The 12,281-nt window shown below is 42.5% G+C and overlaps 1 protein-coding gene across 3 annotated transcripts; it reads right to left on the bottom strand.

Moving 5' to 3' along the window:
- Positions 1-2,274: 2,274 nt before the first annotated feature.
- Positions 2,275-10,987, bottom strand: ZNF175 (zinc finger protein 175). 3 transcript variants are annotated; one of them, XM_053659737.1, is made up of 5 exons: positions 10,920-10,987; positions 8,895-9,157; positions 7,811-7,937; positions 7,456-7,551; positions 2,275-5,042 (listed from the first exon to the last, which is right to left on the bottom strand). In XM_053659737.1, the coding sequence occupies exons 2-5, from the start codon at positions 9,042-9,044 to the stop codon at positions 3,235-3,237; spliced, it is 2,181 nt and encodes a 726-aa protein (XP_053515712.1). In that variant the 5' UTR covers positions 9,045-9,157; positions 10,920-10,987; the 3' UTR covers positions 2,275-3,234. The 3 variants fall into 3 exon arrangements, with proteins under 3 accessions (XP_053515712.1, XP_037007426.2, XP_037007427.2); XM_037151531.2 differs by having other exon boundaries at positions 10,885-10,952; XM_037151532.2 differs by having other exon boundaries at positions 10,876-10,927.
- Between the last annotated feature and the right edge of the window lie 1,294 nt (positions 10,988-12,281).

Raw genomic sequence — 12,281 nt, 5'->3', positions numbered from 1 at the left:
CATGGGTCAGGACACATCACTCTTGGGGTCCCTCACTGTGACCCAGAAGACTGGTCCCAAAAGACTGTAGGACCACAGAGGACTATGGGGAAAAGCAGTAGGAGGTGATGAACTTGCTGAGGCAGAAAAAGAGGTACATGGGAGCTTGGGGAGAGAGGAGGGGAGAATGGGAGGAGGAAATCTTGAGAGGTGGAGGGAAAACCAGGAGGGCAGGGCATTTGTGAGCCAACAGAGGAAGCTCAGAGCCCTTTGTGCTGGTATATTAGTTTCCAGAGCTGCCATAACTAAGTTCCACAAACTAGGTGGCTTAAAACAACAGAAAGTTACTCTCTCACAGTTCTGGAGGCCAGAAGTCCAAAGTCAAGGTGTTGCCAGGCTTGGTTCACCCCAGAAGTTCTGAGGAAGAAACCATCCTATGCCTCTCAGCATCTAGGTATTACTGGCAATCCTCAACATTCCTTAGCTTACAGGCACATCACTTTAACTTAATGGCTCCATGGCAGCTCTCTCTCTGGGGCATCACATGGCCTTCTTATAGGGACACCAGTCATTAGATTTAGGGCCCACCCTAATCTAGTATGACTGCATTTTAGTTATGTCTGTGAAGTCCCCATTTCCAAATAAGGTCACATTCCGAAGTTCTGGGTGGACAGGAATTTGGGGGTGGGGAATGATTCAACCCAGTACAACTGGGTTGTGAGGTTTCTGGGATAGGTTCCTGATTATCTTTGGCCTCTCCCTCTCTTAAATGGCCCCTTGAAGGTGATGATTCCAGAGAACCTGACAATGGGGCAGGTGGTGGGAAAGAACCCACTAGAGGAGCTGGGAAGCCAATACTAGCCACCTGACTGCTGGACACAGCACCACACAGCAGTAGTGGTGACCTACTTGGGCAAGCCCAACACTGGTAGCAACCGTTCTTCCACTTGCACCCTTCCTGCAGCACCAGCAACTGCACTATGCCATCTATGTTGTGAACTGGGTGTGGTAGGAAGGGGGAGGGGCAAGGGGGCAGAGGGCTCTGAGCATGGCCTTGGACAGTCAGAGCTGAAGTCACTCTGAGCTGAGAATTTCTGGGCCAGGGAGTATCTGGGGAGCTGGATTTATGAGTCAAGATCTTGAATTGAGGGATCAGAGCAAAGGGCTGTAGTTTTGGTCTTCACTGGCTGAGTTTGGGGTCAGTTTGAATGGCTCTCTGAGGGAAAGGCTCCATTTCACTGAATCTGCGTCTTTGAGACCAGGCTGGCCAGATTGGGCAATAAAGCTAGTGGGTCAATTAAAGGGGGTTTGAGTCAGATGCTTGTTTGAATCCTGGCCTTGTCCATTGTACGGGTTTCAGGTGCATAATCCCACAACACATTATCTGTGTACTGTATTGTGTGTTCACCACCCCAAGTCTTCTTCCATCACATTTGCCGCCTCCCATATCCTCCTTTGGGTTGTGGGAAAAATTAATCGATATGATGTACAGTATCCAACAGGTGGCAGCATAATGGCTCCAACTTGCCAGGCTACAGGAGATGCAGCCCCTCTACGCCAACCTCACCGTGGGCATCATACCAGCCCCAGGAGCCCCAATGCCAAGCTGAGGGATATCTGGGGGCTGGAAGCCCTCCCACCTGTCCCAGGTGGTTTCTTATTAGAGTTTATTTAGCTTGCTGCTTCTCTCTGCATCCCTAACTCCTCACCCTTTCATTTCCACTCATTCATTCAGGGCCCCGTTCAGATTCAACAAGCACTAGTTTTCTCCACACAGTTCCAAGTACTTGAGACATATCCACCCACTTACTTCTAATGCAAACTCATGGGGTAGGCACTATTATAACCTTCCTCTTGAAAACCAGGGCTGATGAACTAAATGACTTACCCAGTTAATGTAGAATAAGACACAGGAGCCTGGCTCCTGGGCATGTCCACTTAAAGATTATGCTGTTCTGCTTTTTGTGGTTAAAAAAAAAGGGGGGGTGAATAAAAATTTACACCATGTCCATGATAGAAAACCATGCTGCATTGAACAGCTGCACTGTATGAAAAAAGAACAAGATGCCCACATGTGTATGCTATGAGTTGATATTTATAAAACAGAGGAGTTGCTATCAATACATAGGTTATGAGCACAGTAATGCATGTATGTGGATAACAAATGTTGGCAAGCTTCTTCTGTAAAGGGCCAGAAAGCAAGTATTTTTGGCTTGTAGGTAATAAGGTCTTTGCCACAATTACTCAACTCTGCCACTGGAGCACAAAAGCAGCCACAGACAATAAACAAATATGAATGTGTCCCAATAAAACTTTATTTAACAGCAACAACAAAAAACACGTATCTGACCAGATTTAGCTGATGGCCAGTTTGCTGACTCCTGGTGTATATGATTAGTAGCCCATATAAAAATATGAAAGAGCCCATAACCAGTCCTTATGCTGGTTATCTATGAGAGGCTCATCATAGATGGTGGAGGTGGACAGGGTGGAGCTGAGCTAATCACGAACAAAGAGAAATTACACTACAAAGACCAGTATACATTATACAGTTACATTTACGCATTTACCAAAAATGTGAGTTCATGTGTTTATATAAATAACTATTGACTGTGCAACTTCAGGATATATATATATATCAATAGGAAATAAGTTTAATGAAAAAAGGTATTATTTAAAATATATATAATCCATACCTCCTATTATGTAGTGGATTCTGTAGCAGATGCTATAGAACTGAGGGTGTGTATTGATCTGACTGTAAAAATATACACATAGAAATATACAGATACCACACATACATACATAATATAGTCCAATTACCATTCAGTTTGCTGGTACTTTAAAAAATATTAGTATCTCACATTAAACAGGGTTATCATTTATGTGATTGCCCACAAACTAGCCTATAAGTAAGCTGGTAACAATCTCTTATCCCTTCCTATAGAATATTTTTCTCAATACATTAGCCATTTCTTCCCCAGAGAATTTTATAATCCTTAACAAAGGTAGTACAAATGTGGACACTTTCACTCATTCTTAAAAGTTCTTTTCTGAGTAATTCCCTTACATAAAGTAATGTGTAACTTTGTGACATGCAGTACATTTCCTAGAGTTTTTCTGAAGCATAAATTCTATAATGTACAACTATCACTCATGAAGTTTTTTTCATTGAGAGATTTAGAAAGTTTGTTTCATTTATGTATACGCAAATTTTTACTAGGTATTGATTTCCAGGTGAAGCATTTTACAGAATTAACTGCTTTTGTACGATTTGTCTCTGGTATGAGTTGTTTGGTGTTTATTAAAATTTGACCTATTGTTGAAGGCCTTCCCACATTTAGTACACACATAGGGTCTCTCTCCTGTGTGAGTTCGCTGATGCATTTTGAGTTGTGGTTTCTTACTGAAAGATTTCCCACAGTCACAGCATTCATATGGTTTCTCTCCAATATGAGTTCTCTGATGGGTCACCAACTCTGACTTCTGGATGAAGGCATTTCCACATGTGTAACAGGCAAAAGTTCTCTCTCTAGTGTGAGTCAACTGATGTTTATGGAAATTTGACCTCCCATTGAAAGCCTTCCCACATTCAGTGCACACATAGGGTTTCTCTCCAGTGTGAATTCGCTGATGCTCTTTGAATTGTGATTTGGAAGTGAAGGCTTTCCCACAGTCACTGCATTTGTAAGGCTTCTCTCCAGTGTGGATTCTTTGATGCATGCTGAGTATTGACTTCTGGTTGAAGGCTTTTCCACATTCACTGCATACATGGTGTCTTTCTCCAGTATGAATTTTCTGGTGTATATTGAGGTGTGACTTTTGGGTGAAGGTTTTTCCACAGTCACTACATTCATATGGCTTCTCCCCAGTGTGAATTCGATGGTGTATATCGAGTTGTGACTTGGAAATGAAGGATTTGCCACAGCTGTGGCACTGATAAGGTTTCTCTCCTGTGTGACTCCTTTGGTGCACAGTTAGGTGTGCCTTCTGGATAAAGGCCTGCCCACATTTGATGCACACATATGACTTCTCCCCTGAATGGATTCTCTGGTGCAAGCTGAGTGTTGACTTCTGGGTGAAGGCCTTCCCACATTCACTGCACACATACTGTCGTTCACCGGTGTGAATTTTCTGATGGATAATGAGGGTCGAATTCTGAGAGAAGCCTTTCCCACATTCGCTGCACTTATAGAGTTTTTCTCTCATATGAGTTCGCTGATGTCTGAAGAGAGATAGTGTCTGGAAAAAGGCTTTTCCACATTCATGGCATTTATGGGGCTTCTTTCTAGTGTGAGTTTTCTGGTGTGTAATCAGCTCTGACCTCTGAACAAAGACTTTTCCACATTCCTTACATATATAAGGTTTGTTACCTGTGTGATCTGTCAGATAGTCACCAAATTTTGGTTGCGAGGCAAAGGCTTTTCTGCATTTGTTGCATCCCTGGAGGTTTTCTACACTATGGAATCTCTGTTGCTTGAGGAAATGTGACTTCTGGGTGAAGTCCCTCCCACATTCAGTACATTTATCTGGTTTCTCTGGAGTATGAGTCTGAGGTTCTGTGAATGACTGTTTGTGGCTGAGGACTTTTGGACGTTGATTACCTTTGCAGAAGTTCTCTCCAGTGTGAATATTCTTGCAGCTGGCATGGGAAGAGCTGTGGGTGAATAGATGACTAGATCCCACAATCTCATTGAAGTGTTTTGTGGTATTCCTTTGATTTTGACTATTTAATTCTAGGTTTGGTGTCAAACTTTTTGCAAATGAACGTTTATGATGTCTTTTTTGTGAAGGAACAAGATGGGGCCTCACATGAATGATTTTCCCAGGGTCCTTATATTGACAATCTTCCTCTGTATTCAGTTTCTTCATGTTGAGGAAAGCCCTCTGATGTAAAGGTTTATTTTGACTTGGCTGATCTTTCTCTGTATGGCCCGCATCTTTCCACAGTTCTGCTAAAATGGAATACCAAGAATCATCTCTTATGACCTTGCGTGCCGTGTCGTGAAATGAAACTGTTCCAGAAATGTCCTGTTGTGGGGTATTAAGACCAAACTTCATTTCTAGAAGGAGAAAAAAATGAAAAAGGCATGATGAATAGTTCGGGTGAGCACAGGGAGACAGCTGAGTCCTGTATAACAACGGTGGTGGCGGTGGCGGTGATGGTGGTGGTGGTGGTGGTGAAAGGACACAGTCTCACAGTCCTTATATGTCAAGCTCTTACCTATATAGCACTTTGCATTTGCCAGGCAATGTTCTATGTGACACACACATAAACTCATTTAATCCTCCTAACAACCTATGAGGTAACTACACGCATTACCTCATGTTATGGATAACGAAGAGGCACCAGATGGATGAGTAATTGGCCAAAACCACTTACTCACCAATGGGAAAAATTAGACTTGAATGAAGGCGACCTGGCTCCACTTATGGAGGTTAGGCAAGTTAGATGCCCAGACCTGGTGGATGGCTACAGAATAAAAGATGTAACGGATGAGAGTGTTTGTTATAGGGCAACATCTGTGAATAGCCAAGGCCTGAAGCAGGAAGCTCAGGATATAGGTTTTTGTGAAACTGAATAAAGGCAATCTTGTTTAAAATGGTGTCTCCAGGCCAAAAGGAGGCCTCTTACATATTATCACTGGAGGTTTATCACACATCCCAGCAGGGAGAACTGCACGTTGCATTCCCAACAAGCTTTAGGATCTAAATTGTCACTAATCTCCCAGCTCCCTTTCGTAAAAAAAGTAAATGTTGTGCCCTTAAAATTGCCTCCCAATGTCCCCACACCTCTAAGATGACATCATTTCTTCCTGACCTTCAAAAGCGGTCATTCTCTATGCCCTCTATTTTGATACTTACCAAGTAGTCTTCCATTAAATTGACATGATTAATGCCAAAAAGGCTAATGATTTTAACACCTCATGCTATTACCTACTCTGTTCAATTACAATTCTGATCCTTTGAATTTACTTCAGCAGGTATTTAAACTATCTTTCTAAAGTAGAGCAAAATATTCTTTTCTGCCCATCTTTAGAAATTCAGTAATTTTTATACCCTCATGCTTAACACTGACATAATGCAAATTAAGTAGAGAGAGTACAAAATAACAAAAGGATCATGTATAGAGGGGACTATCTAATAGACAATATATATTGCGTATATATATTATATAGGATGTCTACATAGAGAACGTATGAAAACAATGAAGTAAAGGATGAGTAATAAAATTATTCAGGTACATTTTTAAATTGGAAATATGTGGCCATGATGATAATGTCACTGAAATAACTATATTTTTCTGTAACTCTATTTTGTATTAAAATATTGTTGATAAAAAAGGAATAAAATATCAGTATTTGCAGTAATAAAATATGTTGACAGCAACGTGACATATTTTATGTCAACACATAAACATTAGGAATCCACAAAGCCCCTTAGGGACAGAATAACCCAAGCATGAGAAAATAAGAGAGCTGCTTTACGATGATACCACTGGGATTAGGAAAAAAGATCAGCTAAACTGTTAAGTGCAAAAAGAAAAAATGGTAGGATTTCTAAAAGAAATTAGAAGACTGAGCTGGAAGATCTAAGAAAGAAGAATTTGACAAAGATATGTATATAAGGTGAGAAGAGTATGAGATTGGCGTGATGATTTCAATTTCTGGTCTCCAAAAAATAAAGTGAGTTATCCCATGGGAACTGTCCACCATGTGGCTAAACAGGGCAAGAGAGCACAGTTTAGGCACAGGGACTGGAGGGGTTAATACAGGGATTATCAGAAAACTGTGAGGCCTAATGATCAGAATAGAAGGGCCCTTTAAGGCAATTCCTATTCGAAAGGATGACCACAGGGAAGCATCGAGTCCCAAGCTGGAGACATCACAATTAGAGGAAAAAGAAGAAAGGAGATCCAGCACAGAAAAGAAAAAATCAGTGAATTCAGGGGGCAAATAAAAAGATAAGTCTTGAGAGAATCCCATGGGCACAAAGGGATAAAATAATACAACAAAAGCAATATACACATGGAAAACCCAGTCAGGTAACAGACATGATAAGATCCTCTGACTATTTAGTTATGAGAAAAATGAAATCAAGACATGAACTAGCCCTTTTACCCATCACGTGGGCCATAAATAAGAAACGTGGTAAATGCTGTGTTGGCAAACAAGGTATATGAATTGGAATTCTTGGGCACAGCACAGGGGAATAGAGCTTGTACAGCCCATCTGAAGAGCAGTATGGTTTATTAGTCAAATTGAGTGTACATATATCCTAATTAGGCAATCTCACTCCAAGAGTGTTCACCTAAGAAATTCTTACACCAGCTCCTATAGGACATTTTCAAGATAATTAGCAATAGGAACTGGGAGTTAGAAAGCAACCCAGTGTCCACCACTGTGAAAATGGATGTGTGTAGCAGGTTGTGTATATACTGGCCCACAAAGATATTCACGTTTGCCAGGCACTCACCTTGGTGCCTCTGATGTGGGAGTTCAGCCTCGCCTATCCACAGCTCCTTGTCTTTCTCCATCCTGAAAATGACCTCTGGGTTGGGAATGTGACACCCTGTTAAGAAGAAAGCATATTGGATTTGGATGTGGTCTTGGGCTTTAGAGGCCATTCAATGAAGCCTTGCGTTTGCTCAGCAGAAAAGTCAGTATCTTTCACTAAGAACACAGTAACACTTAAGATGCTCAAAAGGAATGAACAATTTGGGACAAAACCAAAGACAAACCAATTACATCCTACAGGTGTCCCACTGCACTCCACAAGGAAGGAAACCTCAAGGAGGCCCACCCAAGGTTCCCAGGGCGTGTGTGCTCACCCACAGAAAAGAGGTGGCTATAGATCTCCAGCATCACGTCCAGGTACAGGTGTCTCTGGGCAGGGCTGAGTTGCTGCCACTCTGCCTTACTGAAGTCCACGGTCACGTCCTCAAGTGACACTGATCCCTATAACAACATACCGCAGCTCTATAAAATTAGTCATCATTGGTGAATGGGAAAGATACATGTAGACACAAGTTCTTAATGTTTTTGTAAATAGTGTTAATGTTTCTTTTAACGTCTATTATAAAATGTTATTGTCAAGTTGAGATGATTTTTAAAACACTAATGAAATATATAATCTCACAATACATTAGTTCACAATGATAAAAAGCCATGCACTTACTATAACTTTTTGAAATAGAACATCTCTGTAATTTAGTATAAACCTATCACAGGACAATGAATCACTAATTATTATGGCTACTCATTATTATTTTAAAACACAAAGTGTCATAAAATATACAGAAAAACTTAGAATTTCAGGAAATCTTTAGTATGCCCAAGTATCCTGCTTTCTCATTCCTAAATATTAGTATCTATGGCCCATTTTTAAAACACAGTTCTCTGGCATTTTTATTCATCCCTTAAAATGGGAAAAACCACATGGTCCCATGGTCCTTAAAGGCAGTTCTTGCTCTAGGATCCTATGACTCTGAAAACTATGAAAGGCAGAGGGGAAACGAGCCAACCCAACAGAGTAGGTAAGTAGGAGTCAGGTGGGAACCAACTTAGAATATGCAAAGGCCCAGTGGTAGAGGAAGGATCTTCGCCTGTGGTGAGCAGGAAGGAGTTAGCATATTCTTGCTTGTGGCTAGGGCTTCCCACCCAGACCAGGGGCTAAGTTTTCTTCTTTCTTTGGCTCAGGGCTGACCCTCTTTTCTAACACAGCTTCCTTCACTGGCCAGTTCAGTTTCCTCTGTAACACGCATGGCCTGTGAATATGACCTCACATCAGCTTCCTGTGGCCCACTCTCAGCAGGAGGATCCATACTGTTTCACTCACAGGGAGTCCAGATGTGGCTACTTCCTGTGTCTGCACAGAAATTCTAAACAACTGTCCCTGGGGCTGTCCCTGCTTACCTCACATAATTCATCCTGCTCCTCTGGACCCAGGACCTGGGGCCTTGGGGGCAAATTCACATCAGCAGCCATGTCCTCTCTGGGCTTCAACCCTTGGTTTCTCTTGCAGACAACTCCACTTTTCCCAGGAGCTTGAAGCTGCATAGGCATCTAGAGGCTCCAGTCACAGTTGCTCAGGAAAGTCAGGCTGAGCCGTGGAGAGGGATCCTACAGCTTCGAAGATGTGGCCTGACCCACAGGCTCTGAAAAAACACCAAGAAGCCCTGGAAAGGCAATGACCACATAGTTGCTCATCTAGCATTTGCTCCACACAAACATTTCTGAGGGCCCTTAAGTGAAGTTCACTGTACTGGACACTGTGTGTGCAATAAGCCAAGTTCAGAAAACTACAACTCTAGTTATTAATCACTGAAAAGTAAAGAAAAGACCTTAAGTTCAGACTAAACTTAATGAAGGTTTAATTGCACCTCTGCCACCCTTTTAGTGGTGAAAATATGAAGGCTATTACTTTAGTTGTGGTTTTCAAAATGAGTTGGAAGGTTTTTATCACAGATATTGAAAAACTTACATGACATGAGACTTATTAACCCCTGCCTGGCATGTGGTACACACTGAATAAAAATCAGCAAGTTGCACATCAGGTCCCTGATGCTGTTACATAATTCGCCTTAAGGGCATGCAGTCTGCAAAGGGAATCAGTCCTGTGTCTGCCTCATTCTAGACTGCACACAGCTGTCACTATCCAGTGTGGTCCCCTACATGGGCAGCTTCCAAAAGCATCATTTCTAGTTCCTGTTGCCTTCAGAGAGCTGAGATCTAGCTGGCCATATCTGCTATGTCTAATGCAAGCTTCTGGACATTTCAGTGCTCATCTATAACACCCCAGACAGCTCAGTCTTTACTGACAAAAATTTAAATTCACTGTACCAACTTCACCTTGACCTAAGAAAGCCACAAACACGCACCAGGCCCCTAATCCCTTACTATTTCTGGCCTGTCCATGTGAATTGCCCCTGACTCACCACACCCCAATGCAGTCTTGGACAGGTCTGACCTCCAGAAATCCCCAGTGAGTGGACCACAGGGCTGCCAGGTCTGGAAATACCTCCCAGCCACTGCCAAGGCTAGGCTCCTAAAGCCATTACTACCTTCATTGCCAATAAATATGTCCCAGAGAGTGTGATTTCCACAGAACCCCAAACAATCCCCACCACGAGATTCCAAATAAAGCACTCCAAAAGGAAGCCCCAAATAACGCACCCCAAGAGGTAGCCATCACTGATTTGCTCACTGACTGCCAATCACTGACCCTTACCGTGTCCACAAGCACCCAAGGAGAGACCAACACTGAGGTACCATCCATCCCTGAAGGACCCCAAAACACACTGCTCAGAATGCAAAGCAGCCAACTGAACAGGCCCCCTATCCCTTGCAACTCTGCACAGGGTTCTCATATGCTACCCCATATGCTACCCTTTTACAGAGTTTACAGAATCTGTAAAATCACTTTATACATTTCACAGGTCCCTAATCACTGCCCCCCCCACCCAAGTGTGTCACAATATGTCCCTCAAAGTCCTCCAGTCCCTAAAGCTTCTGCTCCCAATCAATCACTGCCTCCTCCTTCCCTGCCCCAGGCAGCGGATTGCTTCCCCAAATGTCCCCAGTACCAACAACTATTGTACTAAGGTTCTTAAGACGCACCTCAGCTGAGCAAGTTTCATGGACCAACAATATAAAATCTGATATGAAAGTACACTTGGAATGTGCATCACAAAAAATACTTACAGACCTACGACAAAGACGCAAAACGTGAAAATTAACGAGTCTATCTTCCAACTTAAATTCGAACCCCCACACACACTTACCTCATACCCCCCATCACTAAGAATTCCACCACTCGCCCCACAGATTCCCCCATCACTTATTCCCCAGCCTCCTTCACCTAACCCCCACATCACTCACACAAAATTGATTTTACCTCACTAACCTCACTGAATCCCCATGGCTAATGTCCCAAATCACCTGAGGGTCCCGCCTGAGACACACAAGCAGTTGATCACGTAAGCAGAATGGACGCTCCAGGCCGCTTCCTGGTTGGGTAAATTGTGCGCACGCTCACTAGATCCTTCGAAGCCACATCTGCCAATAGTTATCATGGCGTCTTACATTGTATTTCTGTTCCGCAGTGCATTTTCTTCCTGGGACGGACAGGAGACGACATGGCAGCGCCCATGAAGATTATGATGCCTGAGGCCGCCATTTTTAAGGAACTTCCATTCCGTACAGCCAGGTTTTGCATTTGCGATCTCAAGAGTAAAGTCTTGGGGTCATCTCACGTTGGCAGGAGACCTATTCAGTATCCGTGGATGTCTATTTCTAGGAGAAACTGGCATTATATATTCTGAAAAACACTTTTTCTCTGTATTTTCACACTGATTTAAAGCTCAACTCTCAGAGTCCAGATATCCTGCCCCTTCTTCCCTCCCACAACTCTGCACAGAGAAACTATTCAGACACGTTGGGAGCCCAGAGGGTGTTGAGTTTGGCAGAACTCCCCTCCATAGCCAGATTCCACTGTGGGCAACTCCAGGACCTACATTCTGGGCGTGGCTCTTCAGGGTCCAGCTCAGCCTACAGAGGGGTTTGCTTGATCTGTCCATCACACAGATCAAGCACAGGGATTAGCCCTTCTTTGGTGCCCTTCAGATGAGAGAACTAAACAGCAGTGACCACGAAAAAGTGAGGCAAAGATTCTGGAGTTGACTGCTTGGGTTTGAAGCCAGATGTTTGGGTAAGTTTGGGCAAGTTACTCCACCTCTCTGTACTGCAATTTCCTGTTTCATTAGGTAGTGAGGATTGGATAATTAAATAAATGACCACGTACAAAATGTTTACAAGAGTGCTGTTACATAATAAGAATGAGTTGTCACATGAGAAAAAGAATACTTATTTATTTCATCCATTTGACAAATATTTATTAGGTGTCTATGATGTGCTCAAGAAAAAAAATAGCTTAAGGTCAGTGTTTGTGAAAGTGTTTGAGGATTTCAGCATTTCCCCCCACCAAAAACCACTGGTAAATCCTTCAATGTGTTCTCTTTTCAGTCATCATGTCATCATTTCTGTTGCTTTTATTACAGCAATGGGCCTAACTCTTCTGGATCCTCCCAACTTCATGGTTTGGGCACATTTTCCAAACATCAATTTTAATCACTGACCTCATGAAATCTTGCAGAAATTTGCCACTTTATCTGTTATTCCTTTGCATTGTATTTACATTGTACTGTAGGAGGTTTGCAACATTAGACAGAGACAGACTGAGGTACATATTTCTGATATTGTAAATTATCATATGAAATATCCTAAAAAATATTTTAGCCTTCA

This window comes from Artibeus jamaicensis, unplaced genomic scaffold (assembly GCF_021234435.1).
Source record: "Artibeus jamaicensis isolate MK-2021 breed Jamaican fruit bat unplaced genomic scaffold, CSHL_Jam_final scaffold_804, whole genome shotgun sequence".
Taxonomy (NCBI): domain Eukaryota; kingdom Metazoa; phylum Chordata; class Mammalia; order Chiroptera; family Phyllostomidae; genus Artibeus; species Artibeus jamaicensis.
Note: the sequence above shows the minus strand (reverse complement) of the source record. Positions and strands in the feature narration are given on the sequence as shown.

Excerpts from the sequence above, each read along its gene's own strand:
- ZNF175 (XM_053659737.1), bottom strand. The coding sequence starts at position 9,044 with ATGCCTATGCAGCTTCAAGCTCCTGGGAAAAGTGGAGTTGTCTGCAAG. Across the intron at positions 7,938-8,894 it reads AGCAGGATGAATTATGTGAG|GGATCAGTGTCACTTGAGGA; the intron begins GTAAGCAGGGAC and ends ATGTTGTTATAG. Across the intron at positions 7,552-7,810 it reads TAGCCACCTCTTTTCTGTGG|GGTGTCACATTCCCAACCCA; the intron begins GTGAGCACACAC and ends TCTTCTTAACAG.